This window comes from Malus domestica, chromosome 04, assembly GCF_042453785.1.
Source record: "Malus domestica chromosome 04, GDT2T_hap1".
NCBI lineage: Eukaryota > Viridiplantae > Streptophyta > Magnoliopsida > Rosales > Rosaceae > Malus > Malus domestica.
Genome location: NC_091664.1, coordinates 4,170,080 through 4,195,371, shown reverse-complemented (window position 1 = coordinate 4,195,371; position 25,292 = coordinate 4,170,080). Strand labels below are relative to the sequence as shown.

Genomic DNA, 25,292 nt, shown 5'->3' with positions numbered 1-25,292 from the left:
GCCTTCTAAAAAAATAAAAAATAAAAAATAAAAAAAATAAAAAAAATAAAAACAATTTCCTCACACTCCATTTCTCTTGGTGTCCACCTCTTTTTACGTCGAACTTTTGATTCTCCTTAGTTTATTCGATCCAACAATTAAAGATAAATAAAGGTGTGCTGGGCGAGAAAGAGGTGCAAAGATCGATCCCCCTTACAAAACTATACATAAAATGTTAATATCTATATGTAAAATTTTAATGAATACAGGCGGGAAGGGTGGACTATACAGAGAACTTAATTTTTTTTAATGCTTCAATTGGGTCTGTGTGAAAGGTAAAAACATCCAAGAAGTCTAAAAGGTACATAGAGTTTGCCTCTGAAAGATAAAGTCGATTGTATTGCTGTTTGACACAAGTACAACATCCCTGAATATCCGAACTAAAACGTCTACTTCTTTACTGAAGATGAAGTGGCCTCGTGATGTGAACAAAACATTTCTGCGGGTGGCAAAGTCCGTTGATGCTATCTTGATCTTTTGGAGCAACAGACGCAGGGCAAGAGAACGGCCAAAGGAGAAGATACAGCGTGAGGGAACTGCACATCAATACTTAGAAACGAGTCTCTGGATTCTACATGCTACCCTGTCTGTGTCGGTTCTCTGTCAACCTCCTCCACACCATCTTCCCACAATGCAATAACGTCAGGATTGCGATGAAGAAAAGGAGCGGAATACCGATGATACAACCCCCAGATGCAAAATTAACAAGTGTCTGAGAAGTTGAAGGCAAAAGTCAAGCAGGTCTAGTGTAGCATTAAGTTATGGAAAACAATAAACACAATAATAAAATGTAATGTTATTGGCAATCCGACAATGTCATCCTGCACTCTTCCCTAAAACAACTTTTCCTTGTATGTTTACAAATTTGGAGTGTCAGGTGACTTTTTTGGAGTGCCAATAACAGGTCCTAATCATAAAATACAAGATAATAAATAAATAAATAAATAAATCCTCAAGTAACTAAAGAAAAGTAAAAGCAATGCAAACAATTCTTCAAATAGTAGATGAACCATTAAACACTGTACTTAAATGGAAAGAGCTTGTAAGAAGAAAAATGGAGATAGCCGAAATGCCTAAACAAACAAATAAACATTATAGGAGTCAATTTCCACACCCTAACGGAATTAGATACTCAAATTATGCCTTCTTCGCATACCCTAACAATTGCTCAATTTCCATAAAATTTATGAAATAAACAAATAGATAAGCTCTCCTTTCTTTACCATTTTACTGGAACTTGTGGACTTTTATTTAATAGAACGCCACCTCATGTATGCACCTTTTGCATATCTTGAGCCTTACATAATGCAAATTAGTTGCTAATTGTATATCTACCAATCCATCATATATTATGTGTATGTGCCACTATGTCATGTCATAGAATGGCAAGTTTCCGTTTCTTATTTATCGTGAATGTGTTTTTGTTCAAACCCACCAGAATATAGATATATATATATATAGAAACTTCAGAACTACCAAGTTAAAAGCACATTAAAACATCAATGGAATGTCAAGAAAACAGTTGGACAAAGTGCATAAGCACTGACGTGTGTCTGTGTGTGACTCTGTCTGTTTTCCTGAATAGGTGAGGTTAGAGAGACAATTACCACCAGGCCTGCTACAAGATGAACTACAGGAACAAAAATCTGGTCCACCTTGTTCCCTTCTGCATATCCATTGAATGCAATGACCATGGAGAAAGTATGAATTGTTACAAACGCAAGGGCGATGAGTGCTGCGAAAAAAAACAAGACACAAATTGTCGGACGGATAAAGCTGACAGAAAGAATGAACTTTTCTAAACACCAGCCAACTACCAAAATGCTGTTGCAAAAGTTTCAGGAAATTCGATTTCAGTTTCCCTTGCTTGTTCTGAATGTACAGGTGGAAACTAAGATGGTCAAGAAACTACACAACCTCGCAATCACCTATATCTACAAACATGCTCAAAAAATCTAACTCCTATAACTGAAGAAAAAAACTAATTCCTCGCAAGCACCTATTTTAAGGTTTGACTCACCAGAGAGGAGAAAAAATGGTATCTTCGAGCACCTGTCAACGAAGAAGGTTGCTGGACCAAATGCTGGTGTTAATAGGCTGAGACAGAAAAACACAGCATGTGCCACACCATGACCCAGACCTCCAGCTGCATGATCAAACTGATAGAATCAGTCTAGTATGACAAAAAAGATTAAAATTGTTTGAATTGTCCTTTACAGAGGCTTAGAAGGGATTATGTGAACCAGTAAACGTGATACTATGCAGCAGCAGCAGCATCACAAGGCAAACAGATATACAAGAAGGTTCAAAACTTTTATTGTTGGACTACTTGGACTACCACTGTACAGTTGGTATCCACCAGAAAATAATTGGAGAGTTGCATGGAAGAACACAAACCTAATAGAATGATAACAACAACAAAATATACAGAACTCAAAAGCACATCACCCTATAAACTCAATCACAAAGTTCTTAAAGGTGGAAGCCCACCAACTACCACCACCACCCCCCTCTCCCCTCTTCTTGATATATGATGACTACAAATGTAACAAATCTGAGAACCTCGTAAAGCTTACCCAGAGCGATTTGCATCTTATCAGTTAAATATAGCCGTGGTTTAGAGACTCTATCAGCAAAAGCATCCAATGTATCTTCCAACTTCCTACCATAATATGCAAAACAAGAGATGTTATATACCTTAATCAACCATAAACAACCCAAACTATAGATCATATGCGTCACATATACAAAGTGTAGAGGGGCAAAAGAATTACACAAAAACTTCTACACAGAGAGAACCTACTCTTAAATAGAAAACATAACATCCAAGTATAAAGGTTGTTGTGGGCTTCCACAGATGGCAGAAAGTTTCTAAACTTCTATGATCGAGAAAACTGATTTACTTGATGCAGAAACCAGCAAGAATTTTAGTATTAGAAAACTCAGAAGCAGTGATGCGTGGGAAAATCAAGAAAATGACATTCAGTGAATGCGGTGATATTATGAAGTTGAATAAGTCAACAGAAAGATCAACAAAGCTAGGGCACAAGAATATTGCAGAGCATCTTAGACATTGAAAGAGTAAGAGTGTCATTTCGATTATGAGTAAAAACAACAGGGCAAAGCATTGAGGTATAACTAGAAGATAACATGCTCATGACATTCTGAGATAAAACAAAGTCAGAACATTCTGTAAGGAAGCCTTACATAGAGATTCTTTAACCTCAGGTCCTCAGCTGGATAATACACATTTACCAATACAAGTTACAGAGTAATGGGAGTTCTTTGAACACTGCCTAACCCTAATCCTAAAACCACACTAAGTTCACGAGTGAGACCCTTTTCAAAAGTCTTCCACAAAGAATACCCCAAAACTATTTGCTACTCCATGAACTATCCTCTACTCGAGTCGAAATAATTATGAAATGTTTCATAATAAACTATCCCAACTTTTTATTATGCCTTAGCTTACATTAAAAGAGAGAAATTTTTTCACTTCTTCCCATTACTTATAAATTATAAGAAATGCTAGCGAACCTTTAACAGGCTTTAACTTTGTTGAGCCCCAAAAACAATTAAGGACAAAGCCCCAAGAAACCAACTTACTTGTAGACCTTCCAGAAGAGAACCCGAAGCCCTTCTTGAAACACAACCGATGTGAATATGAGAATGCCATACGGCCACCATGCCGATGATTTCAGAGGTAGGAATGCCCTCCACAATCCCGACAACACGATGAGACTTATAAGCCATAACAATGTACTGCACACATGATTAAAAAGCAATATTATGAGCCCAAATTACATTGTATTCATACACCATAAACAAAATGTGAATTAATCCCTTTCCTAATAATCAAATTCGACTTCCAATTTGCTTAATTTTAAGAATTCTGCAAACACTGAACAAATCACTGCCACATTTTCCAAATTCCATCGTAAAAATATGAGCTTGATTATTAGCACAGCTACAACGTAAGCTTAAATTGAAAGTTTCAATGTTCCAAAGCTACCCAAGAAGGAAAATTTACCCTAAAAGGAAACACACCAACAAAAGGGGGAGAGAGAATTAGGTGCAAGCTGACCTTGAAAGGACGGTAAGAACCAGAAAGGGTTTCTTGGAGATGACAGAGACGAAGAGGGAGAGGGAGGGGCCTAGCGCTAGCAAGGCGTAGCCGATCCCTGCTGCTATCGTCATTTCCCTTGATCGATCGGGGAAAGCTTTTTACTCAGTAGACTCCGTCTCCGACTCGGTTCACCTAAAAGGGGTTTTTATTTTTCCAAATTTCTCTTTTATTTTCGGTTTTAAGATAATTTTATTATTTAAATAATTTGCAGTTTTGATTATTCTGCGGTAGTGGGTTGTGATGAATCCTCATATCATATCCGTTTGTTATAGATATCAAAATTTATTATTAATTTTTTAATTTAAAATTGAATATAAATGGTACCTGATTAAAATTGATCCCATGATGTACAATGAATGAATGTGATTGAAGGATTTATGATACCATTTTTTTGTAAGTCTACGGTACGATTTTTTCTTCTTCTTGTAACTAAGAGCTTTAAATTCGAATTTTGTAGACGTTGAGTTTGTAGTAATTAATTAATTTTAAATATTTTTTTTTACTATTGTTAAAATAATTTGTTTGTCATTTAGTATTACGGTGTAGTAGTATTCTTCTTTATTTGTAAGTAAAACGTCTTAAGTTTAATTCTCGCAAAAGACGAGCGTGAACTACATTATTATTAGTCTATTGTGAGGTTTAACTCTCTCTCTCTTAGTATAAATAATATTGTTTGCTAAAAAAATGATCTATTTTATATGAAATTGCTTTATCAATATTATTTTTATTGGAAAATGTCTAAATTGCCCTTCTATTATAATACCCACTTATAGGGATCAATTCAAGCTCGTAAATGACAAGGGCATGCAAATGTACGAGAGGCCGCACTCTTAAGTGAGTTTTCAATGTGCCAAAGTACACTATGTGTAATTTTATAAGTAAAAGAAAGTTATATATTTTAATATCCGTTTATTTGTTTAATGACATTTAATGTACTATTTCGTGACACTAAAAAATCTCTAATGCACTAAAGGTAAATTACATATTCGTTTCAAAGTGGAGTTTCTGGATTCTTTTGCTTCCCCCGATTGATGGTAAAGCATAGAAGCACCGACAAGGATGCGCTTGCTGTCTTGTGCCTGTGCTTGCTTTAGACGCATTTTTTACAAGAAAAAAATGTGAAAAAATGCAAATAAAAAGGTAATTTTTTGCTGCTAGGAAGCAACACGATACCTTTTCACTTATGTTATGAGTAGCAAAAGGCCAAGCACCGGGGGCTAGACAGCTTACAATATTTATTCAAATCCCCAAACCACCCTTGAGACACTACATTCAAGGCCTAAAATAGGGACCAAAAGCAAGTATAGTGCACTCAAGAATGAGTAAACTTTTAGAGCAAATCCACCCTGTGGACTTTGCGCCAGCACCCAGCGCATTTATCCACTCAAATGAACAGTAATAGACTGGAGTGAACAGTAATAGGCCAAGGCATCTCTACCCCTAAAAAAATGCGCTGGCACCCAGCGCATTTATTTGGTGTGTTTTTTTTTTAAGTTTATTTCAGATAAGATTTTTAACCCATTTAAAATAAAGAATAAAAAAATAAAATAGTTTTAATTTCGGATAGGATTTTTAACCAATCTCGTCACGCCACGTGTCATTATCTGAACGTACTATTTTGTGAATAGATTTCCGATATTATTTTCAACCAATCCCGACACGCCACGTGTCACTTCCATGGTACAATAATTTAGCCAAGATTTCGATAAGATTTTCAACCAATCACGTCATGCCACGTGTCATTATCCGAACGTACTATTTTGTGGATAGATTTTCGATAATATTCTCGACCAATCCTGACACGCCACGTGTCACTTCCGGTTTACAATAATTTAGCCAAGATTTCGATAAGATTTTCAACAAATCACGTAGTGCCACGTGGCATTGTCCATAACCTCATCCTTTCTTTTTTTGTCCATATAAACCCTACATCCCTACATCCATCCTCACACCAAGCTCAATCCTTCTTTTTAGCTCAGAATCCTTGTTCATCATTTTCAAATCTTGAGTTCTTATTACAATGTCTTCTTCAAGAAGGGTGTATAAGCAGTTGCAAGAGCAACAACAAAGGTTGTTGGCACAACAGGCAGAATTGGCCAATCTCGAGGAAGGTGGAGGTGGAGATGAGGTTTTCTTCATGGAAGAGGATGAGGATGATCACCATAGAAGGCAGAAGGCCTCACATTCCCGCCGTGTCATGGAAGTCGTGGGTCAGATAGCCAAACCAAGACGTGTTGCAAACCTCGATAGAAAAAGGGAAAAACGAGGTACATCACAAAACGCTTTCGTAATTTTACTCCACATCTCTCGCTTATCCATCTCATTACCCGTAATCGGATCATGAGTAGTGTGAACCCAACATTCACACAACGTAACATCTTCAATGAGCTTCCACGAAGACATTTTTTTCTCTTAAAGTGTAGAAAATATTGAAATGTAGATAGTATAGAAAGTGTAGAAAATATTGGAATGTGGTGTAAAGGTAGAAGATGAGGGTTAGGTATTTATAGGAAAAAAAATTAACATTTTTCAAAATTTTCTGTAATTTTTTTAAAATTTTCTGTATTTTTTTAATAATTTTTCTGTATTTTTTAATAATTTTTAATGAATTTTAATATAGTTAATTAATCTGGACCGTTGGATTTGAAAAATATTCAAATCCAAGAGCTAGGGAGTTGCCACGTGGCCAACGGTCATATTTCTGACCGTTGGGCCCTTTTTTTTTTTTTTAATTTACTTTTTGTGAAAAAAACGTGGACCGTTGATCTTTGATCCGACGGTCTAGTTTAAAAGTAAAATTTAAAAATTTTTTACCGTTGGAAATCCAACGGTCTAGAAAACTAGCCGTTGGAAATCCAACGGCAGAGAGGTAGCCACGTCGCAACTCGGGGAGGGGGGGACTGACAACGCCTGCACGCGGGCCCCGGCGTCTGAAAGCTTGTCGGGCACTCGCCAAACGGCTGCGTGAAGTGCACGCGCCAGGCTTCTTCCCCGGCTTCTATCTCAGTCTCTTTTGGGCTGGGCTCTTGCCCAGCTCGGGCTGGGTACCAGTCAGTTTGTTGGGGTGGACTTGATTGACAGAGGTCTGGCTTGGTTTTTGGACTGAAGGCTGGGACATTTGGTCCCCGGTGGAATTGCTCTTATGTACGTCGGGAATATGGTCTATTATGCTAAATATAATAATATAATTAGTTAAATTTCTAAATTTTTACTAATTGTTTCATTTGGTAGACCGTGTTTCCGAAAAACCGAAAAACCTCTCCTCGAGAGTGCTCCAAGAATGACTAACCTCTAGCACTATCTACAATATTCGGATAAGAGCATCCTCAATAATTGCCAAATGAAGGCCTAGAAAACAAAAAAGGGAGGCCATGCCATTCACCAAACCCAGAAAAATGGCATTATCTTTCTCCAATTTGGTTTTTATATTATAAATGGGATTATATCACATGAGCAATTTCTAAATCTGTATCATCCACTAGTACACGTAAGCTTAAGCCTCCAGCTTTTCCAATAAACTCTCTTATCCTATTGGTCCGTGATGCACAGCCGGCTGATAGTATAGAACGCTTGTCCGCCGCCGGAAATTTCCGTTTCCAAAATTGCCAGCGTTATCCCGTCTTTAAACTTTCTTACTTGGCATCGACAGCACACCGCCTAAATTTTCTCGGGAAAATCTTTCCCTCTTTTTTCTCGGGAAAATCTAGCCACGAGCTTTTGCATTACAGCGCTGGAGAATCGAATTCTCGAATCGTTTCCTAACAGTGGAAGGAAATTCTCGATCTTTTTTGCTTGAATTTTCTCATTCGAATTCGTGGGTGTCGTCGTTTGGCTCCGGTTTGATCTGGCCAGTGGCAGCTCAGTGAGGGAGAGAGAGAGAGAAAGAGAGGGGGAAGGAGATGACGCTGGATTCGTCGATGCCAGGGAGCTCTGGATATTTGGATTTGCATCCGGAGAGGAAAATGTTTTACTTCAAGAATCCATACATTCTGGGTCTGACTGTGGTGGCTGGGATTGGCGGGCTCCTCTTTGGCTACGACACCGGTACTATTTTTCACCCAATTCTTACCTTTAATTATTCCTCATACACACACACACACACCTGTATATGTATGTATACACTGTACGTGTAATTAGTGAAAAAGTATTTGAGTGATAGCGGTAGTAGGTTTGATAGTTAGTTGTTATGGGAAAGAGAATCGGTAGGCATGATTGCTTTCCGCCGCTGCAGTAATTAGTGAAAAAGTTAGAAAGGAAAAAGGTTGGGTTTGAATCATTTGATCGCATTGGCACAGGGGAAGAGCATAATTTGTGGTTCATGTTGCTGTTGCTTTTTATTTCAAGATAAAAAAAGCATTGCAGATGTATTACAAGGTTTCTAATTAAATTTTCACATTTTGGGTTGGCCATAAAGAGCAAATTTTGGGCTGAAAATTTTTCTTGTTGGTTTTTTATATGAATGTGGAAGCAAAGTTATGTCCATATTTCTCCCCAAATTAACCGGTTTATCGGTTTATGAGGAAATTGGACAAAAATCTTGTTGAGTTTTCTTTTCGTCCCAATACATTAGCTGAATTTGGTGGCAAAGCCAGACGCAGCAGTGGGCTTCCGGCTTCTCATGCCTTGGTTATTAAACTAGTAGTGCTCTGGCAGTTGTTATATATTATGATTAACTGAAATAATGCAGCTTTTGAACATTTTGGCTATCACTATCAGGAGATTTTTATTTGTCAAGTATTAGTCAAGCAGTAAAATGTGAATCAAGCTGAATAATATTTTGTCAAGGGACAGTTGATTTATTTTCAATGCCAAAGCACTAAGTTTTGGAGTATTTTATTATTGAGATGAGCTCAAATAAATTTCTGTTGCGTAGCATTTCTTCTTTTCTTTCAAATTTAGCATGCCTTGTCTAAGTCGAAGTTCTTGCATACAACAGGTGTATACACCACCCCTCTCATTCTCATCCCTCAGTTAGTGTTCACCTTGCCAGTTTTTATGAGAGGAGCATTGTACACCCCTTTATACAACAATTTTTAATGGGCAAGGCAAACCACTGGCTTAGGAGTATTCACTTCTCATATGTATTTTTATCTTCAACTTGTCCACGTGGCACACAGTTTGGCATTCACATCTACATAAATTTGAGACCAACACTTCTATGTAGGTAGAAACTGTTGACCTGATGGAGTGTAAATTTTGCTATGTTTCAACGTTTTGCAAGTCAAGGACCAAATTGGAATCTCACCCATATTTTGAGGCTGAACAATATAATTAACCATTATTTGTATATGGAATATCAAGGTTTAAATTTTATGTCACGCCTTCCCTTGCACGCAAGAATGTTGCCTTCTTTCAGAATCATAAGAAGTTTGATCCTAATATAGACAAGGTTTAGAGGCTGTCCTGCTTACTTTTAAATTATACAGGTCTTGCTTCCGGTTTCTTTTTCCTCTGAATTGTCACCATATTTGCGGATATTGGTTTCAGGTGTGATTTCAGGGGCCCTTCTGTATATCAAAGACGATTTTGAGGTTGTCAAGGACAGTAGTTTCCTTCAGGTACAAATAACTTTAGTGTTCTGATAAAGCTCTTGGGGTGGAGATATTGCATTATTTTGATTTTTGTCATCAGCAAAAAGAGTTTTGGAAAGGGAAGAACCTTTTCTTTTTCCTATATGGTTGAGCAGGGATCAGAATGGAGATTGAGAAGTAGCTTGATGTCCATATTCTAAATTTCTAATGGTGGGGTCTCCCACCTGGATTTTTGGGATGATTCATGATTGTGGTGAAATTCTTTTAGAGGCAATGGCTCCCGTGCCACCTGATTTTTAATGTTAATTTCCTTACATAAGCAAACAAAAGAAAAGTGTGCTTATGTGAGCATTTTCTGTTTTGCAACTCTCTGATTCTTTAAGTTGACAGGAAACAATTGTAAGCATGGCCTTGGTTGGTGCTATTATTGGAGCTGCTGCTGGGGGTTGGATTAACGATTCTTATGGACGTAAGAAGGCTACTCTTCTTGCTGATGTTGTCTTTGCTATTGGGGCTGTTGTCATGGCTGCTGCTCCAGATCCATATGTTCTTATACTGGGGCGACTACTGGTTGGCCTCGGTGTTGGTGTGGCATCTGTTACTGCTCCTGTTTATATTGCAGAAGCATCACCATCAGAAATAAGGGGAGGACTAGTGAGCACGAATGTTCTTATGATAACTGGAGGACAATTTCTTTCCTACCTCGTAAATCTTGGTTTTACAGAGGTTAGACTAATCTTACTTATTCATGTGCTTTCATCATTCTTTTCTGCTTATTGAATCACTTGTTTATTTTTTGCTAAACATTTATGTTTTATCACAGTATTATTTCAAATAGTTTTTCAGGGAAGTGTGTTTGTTTTTAGTTACAACATGTGGGGAGGTGTGGTTACCAACTGGCTGTGTTCAGTGAGCCATTTTGTTTCATTTTATTTTATCACTTCATTATTTAAGTACCTGGGATGTGGCTGATTGCATCACTCATATTTAGAAAAGCAACTTTTTTTATCTTGCAGTTATTGTTGTTGCGAATGTTTCTGGCAATGTTTGAAGATTATAAAATTTATTATTCAAGGTATTTTCATAATTTTAGTCAACATGCCCAATTGTGCAAGAGGATAGACAACTGAAGAACTTTTTTTCCCATAAAAAAGAGACGAAAATAATAACTAAACAAGTAAAGAAGTTGACTTTAGAGGAATTGGAATATATTGTTTGAAATGGGTGGTGATTATGTATGTTGGTCTCAGTCACTTGGTCAAAGTAGGCTCCTGCATTTCTAGAATCTGAAATGGAAATGAGATTTTTCCCTATTAAAATGACTGACTGACAGGACAGTGAAGATGTACTTGAAAGAGTATCTGATTTTATATCATGAGATGTTGAGGGTATGAATCTCTTCCATCATTCATTTTCTGTATAATTTTTCTTTAAACCCTTAACCGTAGTAGAGTTTCAAACTGCTTTTTTTTGTCTCCTCATATAACAAGCTTTTGGGTTAATTGTACTTGCCTTTAATACACAAGTTATTGCAGGAGAAATTGTGTTATGTAAATCTTATTACCGTTATGTTGCTGATGTTGCTGGCATCAAGGGTTTCCACTTTTTCCGTTTTGAAGGGGCAGCATCAAAATAAGCGTTTGGGGCTGAGAAACTTTACTGAAGGAATCTCGTCTGTTCTTTCCTGCCTAAGTTAGATAATGCATGGTGCTCTCATTGTTGAAAGCATGCTAGTACTTAGTGTAGCGTATCTGATCAAGGAACTGCATGTCTGAGCAGTTTATTTTTCTTCACTTATAGTTAGTAGCAACAGTTTTTTTTTTCCCTCTAGTGTAGTTCAACTCATTTTCTTTGTCTGGAAATAAGAAAAAGATGGAATGTTATTTTCATCTTTTTACTTCAAAAAATAAGCCATTTTTAAAGAAAGAAAATGATCTATCCTTGTTGAAATGTTGAAGGTTTAAAAAGAATTTATTAAATTCTACTCTCTGCATGAACGAAAGTTATTTACTTGGCTTTTCTTCGCTTCCTGTGGTATTTGTATAAACTGTTCATTATCTGAACGAGTAAAAGTAACATAAGTATGAACAACCCTGAAATTTTTAAAGTTTATTTTTAGTTGATAACCTGAATGACATTAATTTAGTTTATGCCATGTGCTTGGGGAGTTTGATCACTGCCTTATAAAATTTTCTTATCATAGTTCATTTGTTTACCCTAGTATTTTTGGCATTGGTGCATGGGTTAGTTTAGTATGTGTAGCTTCTGTGGTATGATATGTCACACCTTCTCATATTTTGTTTAACATGTTTGTGCCAAAATGCAGGTCCCTGGGACATGGCGATGGATGCTTGGAGTATCAGCTGTTCCAGCTGTCATTCAGTTCACTCTTATGCTGTTTCTGCCAGAGTCTCCCAGATGGCTTTTTCTGAAGGTAGTATCATTCCATTCATTAAAAGATTAGGGAGAGTGTAGAGACATTAACGATATTCCTATTTCTATATATACTTATTCACAGTACATTAATCGCTATAGAACACTATATCTTCACCAAATGCCATTCGATTACAAACTCGGAAATCAACTTTTCTTAGCATCCTAATTACCATGCTTCATGATTGAACAATCCTTCTCAAGCTGGAGAATTGTTGATCATGCTCAACTTGTTACATTAACTCGTCAATATAATTAAGAAGGTGCTATTATTGGCACTCCAAAAAACTCATTGTGCACTCCAAACTTTCTATACGTAGAAAGAAAAATACACTTACGAGGAGTGCACGATGATTATTGTGGGGTGCCAACAACAACACCCACTAAGAACTTAAAAGTATAAAAATTTAAAATCAAAAAACGTGAAAGATGAAGAAAGTAGGATTTTTGCTACTGTTTTGAATTAGTTTTCCGTACGATTTTCAGCCATGAATTTTTTTGAATATGATCAACGTCTTCACTAGTCTAGCTTAAATTGACAGGGTATTGAGTTTCCACAGACAAAAATTAGTGAATAGTTGACTACAGACAATAAATTTGTGAAAAAAGCCTGGTAAAGGAAAATTTGTGAAAAAAACTGTGTGAGGCCAGCTTGTTGTGAAGCTGTCCGGAAGCAGGATGGAACTTGGATTTATAAAGCTAAAAGCATTTTTATGCTCTATTTTCTCCATGTGTTTCTTTCTTCATCATAACAAATCTAGGTCTTAATTTGCAGGATGATAAAGATAAAGCCGTTGATGTGATGTCCAAAATATATGATGTGGCGCGCCTAGAGGACGAAATAGATTACCTTTCTTCTCAAGCAGAGGAAGAGCAACGTAAGAAGAAGAGTGTTAGCTACTTAAATGTTTTCAGATCAAAAGAAATTAGACTTGCGTTTGTGGCTGGTGCTGGACTTCAGGTAGGACTAAGTGTTTGGTTGAAATACTTTCACGTTATCAAACTAGGATATCCTTCTTGTTTCTAGGGTTCCGTGGAACACTAATTTTTCACTATATGTTGCTAGTTTAAGTTGGCAGATTTCCATTGCATTTAAGATGTACGTATACTAGTAATTTGTTTCAATCTGGTTAGAGTAAAGTGGCAACTCATCACCTAAAGAGAGCAAGGAATGAGGCAGGGTTCAGTAAGTAGAGTATTTAATTTCATTTGCCTCTATCTTCTGATCTCCCAATTTTTGTGTCCATTAAGCTCATGATGGTGGACAAACCACGTAGCATCCTTAGGTTTTTTGGATTATTTGGTGTTGAATTTCTAGTAGGGATGTGTGACAGCTGCAGCATTTCTAACTGTCTCCCTGTTGGAGATAGTATCACTTTCTGTCGACTTTTCAATGTGCCAATTTTACAAGATAGTCTGCTTAAAGTTAAATTTTATCTTGACATAAATGAGCTAGTTGGGATTGTTTTAAACTCAATTTCCCTAAATTTGAAATTAACTGCTTCTGCTGGTTATGCATACTTTTGTGTTGTAATCCTTGGCATTGTTTCATCGCATGAATTCATGCAACAAAATCAAGACAATAAAGTGTATAATCTCATATGTTACAAATTTGTGCTTTTTCAGGCATTTCAGCAATTCACGGGTATCAACACGGTCATGTACTACAGCCCAACAATCGTACAGATGGCTGGCATCCAATCCAACCAGTTAGCTATTTTACTGTCTCTAATTGTGGCCGCCATGAACGCTGCCGGAACAGTTCTTGGGATTTATCTTATTGACCATTTTGGCCGAAAGAAGCTGGCCCTCTCGAGCTTAAGTGGTGTTATTGTATCACTTGTCATCCTCTCGGGTGCTTTTTTCTTTCAGTCGTCTGGTTCTACAAGTGTAATCTATGGGTATATAGCAGTTATAGGTTTAGCCCTATACATTGCTTTCTTTGCACCGGGGATGGGACCTGTGCCATGGACCGTGAACTCGGAGATATATCCCGAAGCATATAGAGGGATATGTGGGGGCATGTCAGCTACTGTTAATTGGGTATCAAATTTGATTGTGGCCCAAACATTCCTTTCGGTCGCTGAATCTGTGGGAACTGGTGCAACTTTCTTGATCCTTGCGGTTGTGGCCGTCATTGCGTTTATTTTTGTGATCGTGTACCTTCCGGAGACAAAGGGCTTGACATTTGAGGAAGTGGAAAGGATATGGAAGGAGAGAGCTTGGGGCAGCAGTGGTTGCAACACTCAGAGCCTTCTTGAGCAAGGAGATGAGTCTTAGGTACCAACATTTTTCGTATTTTGATAGAACTGCCAAGAATGTTGTACAAGACCAACTTTGTGTCATGTTTCTTTGCTCAATCTATATGTTTACATCCTCTCGTGTTCTCAATATTTTGCATGAAGATCGCTACCTTGCTGTCTTTTTTCTTTCTTTCCGTTTTCGTTGACAACCGAGGTCGAAAATTGTGGAGTGTTGGTACAACTGGAACTTCTGGGGGTTCCAAAAACCAACAGAGATTGATGAGGGACTGTATCCCTATCAAGTTCTGGTTCTAACAAACTAAGATTTACTATTAGCAAGTTCAGTCATAAATGCTGTAGTTTTAAGTAGTTTGAGTTGAAATGTATTTCTAGTCCTACATTGGTCAAGTCTTAAGTTGTTTGGACTAGTCTTTAAGTAGAGTTGTGCCTAGTTGTGGAGAGATTTTAAATATCTCGAGAATATTGTCCGGTACACTGAGTGTCATAATACAAATTGTTGGATATTTAAAAAATAAATAAATGATCCACTTTATGAGATTTGATGCATCAGGACGCGTTTTCGATATACTGAAAAATTTCTTCAATTTTGGACCCAGTATCATTTTATTGTTTGTATTATTTGATGTAACATTTTTCCACCAACCATAAACTCTCGAGGAACTGAAGTAAGAAGTTCAAAGTCAACCTATTTCAATTTTAATCGAACTACTGTTTGAAAATTAACCGGGGCTAGTGGTCCAGTCGTAAATGACAGATTGTCAAACTAAAAAGAGAAAACTAATGAAAAGGGCTTGAAAACTTTGAGTTTTAACGAAAATGACAAAATAAAGGGTAAAGTGAATAATACAAGGATTGATTTTTTGTGTAAAAATATGGTTTTTCGTTAAAGTAAACACTAACAAGAGTTTTTTTCGTTAAAGTTCCCAACTAAAAATTGAAGGTTTTGGGTTCGAAACCCTTTGCTGGTGTCTCTATGAGTCTTCTCAGCCATAAAATGGATGGATAATTGTGGTTTGCCACCAGTTATTCACTTTTTATTATTTATAAAAAAATAACTATTTGAAACTATCAGTAGTTCTCAACATGTAAAATTGCTAAACAATCAGTTAAATGAGGCCGTTAGAGATGCTCTAACATTCAATTATCTCTCTCCCGGCTGCTCTCTCTTTTGACAAGTCTAATTATAAAAAATAATAATAATAATAATAATAATAATAATAAAATTAGGAACATTCTAGTTATAAAATTAAAACAAAAAAAGACTAGAAGTGACTAGAAGTGATTTTTATTCAAGGATCAGGATCCTCACCTAAGCAAATGGTGAGGATCTTCATGATCAGATCCATCGGGCCGTTTAAATTTTATCCAACGTTACAAACAGGGGGTCCCTCTAAAATTATAATAATTGTAACCGTTGGATAAAATTTGAACGGTCCGATGGGCCTGATCATGAGGATCCTTACCATTTGCTCAGGAGAAATCTTGATCAAAACAAGGCAAATTGAGGTGCAATAACGCGAATTTCTGTGGATGGGTCACTCGGTCCACTTGCAATCTTATTCGTTCGGGATGGATGCCAATCACAAATTCCCACCCCCAAACCGAAAATTCCAAAGTTCTCGACCCAAACTTTAGAATTATTTTGTTTCCCACCCCTTGGAGACAAGGAGTTCAAACTCTTGCTATAATATATGAGTACTACTTGGTTACTGAAAGTTCAACAACCACTCATGCTAATACCCATTAATATTATGACACATATTCAGATAATTAAAATTGTAAATACAAATTAAATATATGTCCAAATATAATTAAATATTAACAGAAGTGACGGCTAAACTTTCAGCAGCCTAAGTAGTATGCATAACGTAAGCGAGCTTTTGGCTTGAATTGTCAATGGCATTTTACATCCAAATATCCTTCATCATTTGGTCGTCCCTCTCGTCTACAAGGTTTATAAATTAGGACTAATTGGTCCTTGGGATCCGGTATCTATATCCCATGTTCCAAGCCATCGTCAACTTGTCTTTTGCTCCATTTGAATTATAAATCTTTTAGTTTACACTATTATATAATATATATATAATACACTAATTAATTTAGATATTGTTTGTCAGCCAATCAATCATTATGTTTTTATTAATTTTTAATTCATCTCCCACTTGGCTAAAATCTTGGGATGCCAATGCATCATATATTGTTTATGCTACCAGCTCTAGCTTTTACTGTTCATTTGGTGAGCCGGCCCTTCCCTCATATGCTGCATACAAAAAAGGAAATTTAATACAAGATCTCAGAATCTGGATTCTCTGATGATTTTTTCTTTGGTTCTTTTATGTTTGATACAGTTAATACATCCGTAAAAATATATGAAAAATCAAAGAAAGATATGAAAATAGGAGAAATTCTTCAATTTCAATTAAAATTGACAGATTTCGGCAATATTTCAGACATATCGATAATATTAGTTCAACACTAAAATTGTGTAATCAACATTTCATGTGGTCTTAATGAAGAGAAATGTTAGAATGGGTACCAATAAAGGGGATAACATTTCCCTTAGTTGGAGATGAATTTTTTTTATTAACCTACCCAAATTTTAGATAATCCACATCGAAAATTTGACAGAATAAATTACTACTTATATACAAATAGTTTTTATTCCTACCCGTGATCTTTTAGAATAAAACTCACTCCTTGTGGGCACACATGGTTTGCACAATATCGGTGTTGAACCATTTGGCCCATCTCTTAGAAACTTTAACACGATATCTAAGCAAGTTTTGTTTGTGCCTGAATATTGTGTTTGTAAGCCAAGTACTAAATTTACGTGCTTGTCTATTTTTCTTGATGTGGAACTTCTCTTCACGTGTGGTCCTTTAAAAATATTCCCGCAAAGAGGCCGATAGTTCATAGTATACAGTACATCTAGTGTTGCAAGATCGTGTGAAAGATGAAAACTCTCAAAATCGTGGTACCGGAAAACATATTCCTTTTATCTGGACACAACATATAAGCACATCACTTCTCCAACCACCTCATGATCTTAAAGCATAATTTGGCAATAGATCGACGAACTCAACTAGCACCTACCTCCAGTACTCTGGTAAAGAACTTCGTCTCTACTTTCATTTTCTTACTATGATATACCTTTAATTTTACAAGATATTCAATCTAGTCTGAGGCACTAAATCAATCCTAACGTTATGGTAATCATTGTTAAATCATCTTAGGAAACAATATTATATGGTTGCTTGAGCATATTCGATTGCTCACCCGTATATCCAACTTACAACAAAAAAAATATGTATAAGATTTAAATTAATTATCAATCAATCACAAATTCCAAATCTAAATCTCATCTTATAAGCCACCAGCCGAACCTTATGACTTGTATGCACTACTATTAGCTTGGTGGCTCAGTGGGTCCCACAACCCAAATTATATGTCATGACCCACATAACATGCATGATGCATCATGTATGCATGATATATATAGATATATACACACACAACTTAATCTTCTATATATTTCTTGATTCGAGAAAATCATAGTCACTCACCTTTACATTTTAGAGAAATGATGACAACATACAGGTATATACATATACGTTGTATGGTCATACATACATTCCGTGTTAAACGACATGTCATGTGATCATGCGCCATTCGGGAGCAAAAAAAACATAGTCACTCACTCACTGTTAAATCTTAATTCAACGCTAACAAACGTTAAAAATTAATTCAACACGAACAAAAGATGGGTGAATAACAACGTGCAGGTATGTACACGTCGTATGATCATGCATGCATTGCGTGTTACACGACATGCCACGCGTTCATGCACCATTCGGTGGGTGATATAATAAAGACAAGAACAGGCGAACAACCCACGTTGCCTGTCGCAATCATTAATAATTACGCGGGATGCTCGAGTCAGCATTTCCGGTGAACAGAATCAATACGAACAAACAGGTAGGATTAGGAGGGCCCACAGCACCCTACTTGCCTGCGTAGCCACCGCATGATTGCTATGCTGGTGAACAATTTGGTCCAATTTATGTACGCCACCTGTACAGTTGAGGGCATTATGTTTTTATTTTTAATTTGAACTTTCTTTTTAGTGCCTGCGCACAAGAGAGAACTTATTTATGTCATCTCTGACTGAAAAAATTAAATATAATTTCGTGTAAAATTATAGTCTTGTAATAAATTATTATTTTTTAAATAATGTTATATTATATTTATATATCGAATGGACTACACATATCTCTCCACTAATTTATTAACTTTAAATTTATATAATTAATTTATTAATTCATTTAATTATAATACCGTAAGTATCAATTATTACAGCAGAAGAGTTTTTAGACGGATCTTGATTCCCGCCATTGGAGATAGCGTTATATATATGAGTGTGTAATTTGGAAAGCAACAAAACAAATAAATAATATTTGTGTTAGTTGAGCTACGCTTAGCTGTGCGATATGACAATTATCCGCCGAAAAGAAATGTTATATTATGTGACAAAAGTTTGGTGCACACTGCACAACGAAGACCTACCATCTCCATTTTCTCATTTTTCTCATTTTTCTATTCTGGCGTGGATCACATTAGTGGATTTTACATCTTATGTTATTGGAGTTGTGAAATGACAGGAATATCCTTTCAAAGTAGAATGTTTTATAGAATCCTTGTTAGTTCATTGTTTAATGTCAATTCTCGTGTTGGTATTATAGTATGTTTGTACCATATTTAGAGCTTCCGTATTTAGATCTCATATAAATATTCGAGGGACTCAAATGTAATTATGTAATAAATGAAGGGGCAAATATGTAATAAGTGAAGAGCTCTTATTCTATAAAAAGGACTTCTCACCCTCACAATTAGGAGGGCCTCACTCTCACATTACAAAGCTCTCATCCTCTCACAAATAGAGAAATACAATATCAATGTGGACGTAACCCAAACATTGGGGTGAACCACGATACATCTTGTATTCTTTACTTTCTTGTAGATTCACGGTTGGATTTACGTTGTTTCAAGACCCCTCCGGTTTTGTGCATCAACATTTGACGCTGTCTGTGGGAAACGATACGAAAAGTTGTGTCGGTTCTCTTTCATTTTTTCACATCCACCGTGAATCTGTAAGAAAACCCCAAATTAAAAAGAAATCTCTGCCTCTCGGTACATCATTTTCTCTGTTTCCATTATAAATCTCTGCGATTTTTCACTGAACACCATTTTTCCAGACTTGCAAAATACCCTGTTTCTTATTTCAAAAGAAAAATGGTGGATCCTGCCGTTGGTGGCGGTTTTGGCGGGGGAGACAGCATTTTGCTAGTCCAGTTCCATCTCTAGGACAAATCAGAACCCGGTCCGGAATTCCCAAACTCCCCATAAAAAAGGGTGATGAGAGCAAAATCCCCACTCCAAGGCATCCACCCTTATGGTGTAATAAGAGCTTCCATACCACAATTTATAAAAACCGTCCTCGAATACTCCTTCCACGGCCTCCCCAAGTAGTTATTGTGCACCTCCAGCTTGCTCTGGTACAACTTCATTTACTCTTCCGTGCCGTTGATCGAGCAATTTCGAAACACGAAACCCGTTGTCATCGCAGGGTCTGTTCTTCCGTGGGTTGTGACGGCATTGTCTTCACCTTTCTCGGGTTGGAGTTGCCGTAGACGGACGAGGATGGTGCAGTCGGCTCATCCTCCCGTTCCCGCTCCTTCTCCTCTTCCTCCTCTCCATCTCGGAGTGATAGCTCAACAGCAGGAGCAGAGCACATGAAATGGAGCAGACCTAGAACCCAATTCACCCAACCCATTTCAGAAACGGATCCAGCCACCTCCCTCCTCCAATCCACCCGCTGTAAACCCACCATCAATGGCAGGACTATTATCCGCTCTCAGGCGCCTATACCTCTCCCTCTACAACTGGACTGTCTTCCTCGGGTGGTTTCAGGTACTGCATCTTGCTCTCAAGACTCTCAGTGAATCCGCCCATCAACATGTTTACAATGCCGTCGAATGCCATTTTCTTCTCGCCCAGTCCGCCGTCGTTTTGGAGATTGTTCATGGGCTAGTGGGTTTGGTGAGATATCCAGTAACAACAACACTGCCGCAAATCGATTCAAGATTGTATCTGACATGGGGAATCCTATAAAGTTTTCCTGAGACTCGGAGTCATATGCTAGTGTGCTCTTTGGTCATCAGCTGGTCTATCACCGAGATAGAAATGCAAGAGCAGGAGACAAGCTCCCTCGCTGCGAGCTCTCTGCCTTCCAGCAGCCAAAGGTCTTCGAGCTCTGCATTCCATCTTGAAGTTAAAGAAACCATGGATGATAGCTCGACGATAACAGCGTCTCGGTCTGGCGTTCCCCATGGATGCCGGTGTTCTTTTCCAATACCTACTTTAGTACAGGGTGCACATGCATGACAGCTCAGAGACAGAAAGTGAGGAAAGTGAAAAGAAAAAGCAAAAGCAAAAGCAAATCTGCTTCTGATGTTCCTCAGGCTCACAAAGCATCCTTGGTTTGGTTTTTGGAGATGCGCAGGGAAAAGAGAAAAGAAGAAAGCAAAAGCAAAGCAAAAAACAAAAGCAAAAGCAAAAGCCAAAAAAAAAAAAGAAAAATGAAATAGCATTATTCCATTGTCTGTCATATGCCAAAAGAAAGAAAAATAAAGAGAAAGGAAAAGGTAAAAAGTTCAGTAGGCGTAATACGCACATGGAAAAAGATCTGCAACAACCCAGTACGCACCAAGGTTCTACAACTATCGAAGCTTTTGTGTCGAAACCTTTGTTTTGAATGAAGTAATTTATTTTTCTTATCTTTCGCAGATATCTGTATAACCCCAAATGGTCATAAAAAAAATTAAAAAAAAAACCGCAAGCCCAAAATAATGGGCTGGAATGTTATGGGGAGGGCCAAGGCCTATATGCCCAAAAAAGCCAAACTCTATGACTCCAAAAATTATTCGGCAGCCTGCCGCTATTATCACCAACCAGATGATCAAAAGTACGTTCAGCACTCTAAAATTATTCGGCAGCCTGCCGCTATTATCACCAACCAGATGATCAAAAGTACGCCAAGTACTCCAAAAATTATTCGGCGGCCTGTCGCTATTATCACCAACCAGGTGATCAAAAGTACGTCGAGTACTCCAAAATTATTCGGCAGCCTGCCGCTATTATCACCAACCAGATGATCAGACTTACGCCCAATACTCCAAAATTATTCGGCAGTCTACCGCTATTATCACCAACCAGGTGATCAAAAGTACGCCCAGTACTCCAAAAATTATTCAGCAGCCTGCTACTATTATCACCAACCAGGTGATCAAAAGTACGTCCAGTACTCCAAAATTATACATGAGCATCACTCATGTCAATCATACATAAACATACATGACCATTATTCATGTCAACATTCATGAGCATCACTCATGTCAACATCCATGAGCATCACTTATGTCAATCATACATAAACATCATGACCATTATTCATGTCAACATTCATGAGCATCACTTATGTCAATCAGCTTCGAAAGCTTCATTCACATAGCTCCAGCTTCAAAAGCTTCATTTACAAAAGCTCCAGTTTCAAAGCCTCATATCAAGCTTCAATGCAGACAATCACCACTTCGGCCCATACATGGATTAAATTTGAAGTCTCCAGCCAACAGCCTCTATTGACTGAAGACTTGGGGGACTACACTATGTACCATATATTAGGCTTGCGCAACTGCGCCTCATGAAAAATACTTGGGGGACTCTAGCCCATTATTTATGTACTGATGAGCGAACCTTTATTCTATAAAAGGGACTCTCTCACTTTCATTAGAGAGCACCCATTATTTATGTACTGAGGAGTGAACCCTTATTTTATAAAAGGGACTTCCTCACTTTCATTAGAGAGCATCGCCGCCAGTTGAGCAACCGCCTCGCCGCGAACATCACTCTTAACCCATCACTTATGTATTGATGAGCGAGCTCTTATTCTATAAAATGGACTCCCTCACCATCATTAGAAAGCATTGCCGCCTGCTGAGCAACCGCCTCGCCGCGAGCATCAACTCTTAGCCCATCACTTATGTATTGATGAGCGAGCCCTTATTCTATAAAAGGGATTCACTCACCTTCAACACCACAAGCCGATCCAACCAAGGCAACATAAGCCATAAGCAGAGCAGCCTCGCAACATGTGCTACTTCTAGCTGAACATCATTTCAGACTGGGCACCGCCTCATATCGAGTATCAGTTCTAGACGACATCTAGTTACTTCGGCCCACACATGGACTAAATTTCAAGTCTCCAACCAAAAGACTCTCTTGACCGAAGATTTGGGGGACTATTGTTTGTACCATACTTAGGGCCTCTGTATTTAGATCTCGTATAAATACTCGGGAGACTCAAATGTAATTATGTAATAAAGGAAGGGGCAAATATGTAATAAGTGAGGAGCCCTTATTCTATAAAAGGAACTCCTCACCCTCACAATTAGGAAGGCCTCACTCTCACATTACAAAGCTCATCCTCTCACAAACAAAGAATAACAATATCAGTGTGGACGTAGCCCAAACATTGGGATGAACCACGATACATCTTGTGTTCTTTACTTTCTTGCAGATTCACGGTCGGATTTACGTTGTTCCAAGACCTCTCCGGTTTTGTGCATCAACATAGTATATTGTGTAAAAAATCATGAAGGAACAAATAGTCTATAAAGAGTCTTATTTTTAAAAGAGTTTTCTTAGCATTTGTCCATTGGGGTTTTCACATCAATTGAGAAATGATAAAGAAATTCTCTTAAAGCGGTATTCTTTGTTATCTCATGTTTTTATACAATAATTTATGATACTAGTACGAAAATTAATATTAAACAGTAAGGCTATAAAGCATCTCACTTTGATAAATTCGACTTAACTTTTCTCTAAGTGTGAATTGTTCATATTATTAAGAACTAGGAGAAAAATTAAGAAGGCCCAAAACTTGTTCCCATCTCCGACCATATTATAAGGATTTTTTACATGTAAATTCTTGATATTTGATAGTAACGTTTTATTTTTTAATGATATACTTTATGCTTAAGGGTTATATTTTACACCATTGAAGTTTTAAATTAGTTTCAAAGTGAGTTGACATTTCAGTTTTTTTTTCTTTTGATATTGCTCCCCACGTTTTGACATCAATCGATTCACACCATTTGCGATGTTAATCACCATTAATAGCATGGAAAGCAAACTGAAGTGAGGCTCAAGGCGTAAGCTCTGTTTGGCTTGCCTCTAGGTTGCCTCTGAAATGTCCTTGGTGTGTTCTATGTGACATGATTAGTCTGTTTGTAAGTGAATTCTGTTATGTCACATAAAAAGTTACGGTTGATTAGACAATAAATCAAACAAAAAGCGTGAATTGGACACATGTCAAATGGATGAGATTCAATGTGAAAGAATTTGAACCCTAATTTCGAGAATTGAACTCAAATATGGATTGTTAATTGGACAATCAACGTTAAAATCAAAGATAAATGATTGTATTTGTACTACATTTACAGACTATTTCTGTAATAGACGTAAATTCCAATCATATATGAGAGACCGACCCGCCTCTAAATAGAGAGATAATCAGCTATTGTGAGAGTGATGTTAAAAATGAAAACAAAAATAATGGATGAATGGATAATACCGCAAGAAGTAGATAAACTCTAAAGATAATGAGCATGTAATAGATAAACTCTAAAGAATAAAGATCACGACCATCCCATCCATCAATGAAGGTTTTTTTGTCCATACCTAAAATATTATCCAAACATGAATTCAAATGGGTGTGTGAAATGTGAATGCACCACCAAATTTACCAAACTGCCCCTTTTCTAACATTTTCTCACAAAATAAAAACAACACGTCTCCCACATGAGAGAAACTTTTATAACACAGGTAGACTATCATAGTAGTGTTTTATATTAATAATAGAAAATATGTGAAAGAAATTAAATACATATAATTGTATTATTAACAAAAAAATGTGAATATAAATGTCGGCTTATTTTAAGCTATCTTTTTTAGAACTCGGTTTTGATCCTATTTTACCCTTTAAAACTTAAAAGTCGTTACTTTACGCGTTGAAACTCAAAATTCGCTTCGCATCTCCTTGTTTATGTTATTTTCGTCTAAAAACCATTAAATATGCTGATGTGGATTAAAAATACATTTTTAAAATAATTTTTTTTCTTTCAGTTACTCTCTAAAACTCGATTCCGATCACACTTTGCCCCTAAAACTCAAAAGTCGTCACTTTACTTACTGAAATTCAATATTCACTCTACCTTGGCTTGTTTATATGTATTATGTTAAATAACTATCATACCCCTCGCCCTCTCTATCGAATTATTGTCCATACATTTATCCCTTCTCCCTCCATCTCCAGCCACCTTATCATTAATTTCGTTATTTCTTATGTTTTTAATTCGAAAAATAGCATAAACAATCCATGGGTTTATTTATTTATTTACTCATAATAATTCCTAGACACAGTAGAGGTGTTAAACGGGCCATGACAAATGAGGAATTGGATTTCGTTTATGGGAATAGGGAGATGAGAAGAGACGGAGGATCATGAGGATCATGAAGAGATGAAGGCGTGGCATCGTCGGAAATAACAGAAACAAGGCAATGTGAAGCGAATATTTGAGAACAGAAACAAGGCAATGTGAAGCGAATATTTGAGTTTCAGAAGGTAAAATGAGATCAAAATCGAATTTCAAATAGTGTAGCTAAATTCCAATTATATATGAGAGACCGATCCGCCTTTATAGAGAGATAATCAACTATTATGAGAGTGATGTTAAAAAAGAAAACAAAAAGGAATGGATGGGATAATACCGCAAGAAGTAGATA

At 37.0% G+C, this 25,292-nt stretch overlaps 2 protein-coding genes across 2 annotated transcripts; one reads left to right on the top strand and one right to left on the bottom strand.

Moving 5' to 3' along the window:
- Window positions 1–263: 263 nt before the first annotated feature.
- LOC103435455 (gamma-secretase subunit APH1-like) lies at window positions 264–4,372 on the bottom strand. The gene is made up of 6 exons (XM_008373853.4): window positions 4,124–4,372; window positions 3,646–3,801; window positions 2,616–2,701; window positions 2,060–2,185; window positions 1,647–1,774; window positions 264–751 (listed from the first exon to the last, which is right to left on the bottom strand). The coding sequence occupies exons 1-6, from the start codon at window positions 4,234–4,236 to the stop codon at window positions 611–613; spliced, it is 750 nt and encodes a 249-aa protein (XP_008372075.1). The 5' UTR covers window positions 4,237–4,372; the 3' UTR covers window positions 264–610.
- Window positions 4,373–7,464: 3,092 nt separating this feature from the next.
- On the top strand, window positions 7,465–14,506 carry LOC103435453 (inositol transporter 1). The gene is made up of 6 exons (XM_008373852.4): window positions 7,465–8,209; window positions 9,653–9,723; window positions 10,087–10,422; window positions 12,023–12,130; window positions 12,905–13,090; window positions 13,756–14,506. The coding sequence occupies exons 1-6, from the start codon at window positions 8,065–8,067 to the stop codon at window positions 14,407–14,409; spliced, it is 1,500 nt and encodes a 499-aa protein (XP_008372074.3). The 5' UTR covers window positions 7,465–8,064; the 3' UTR covers window positions 14,410–14,506.
- Window positions 14,507–25,292: the final 10,786 nt, after the last annotated feature.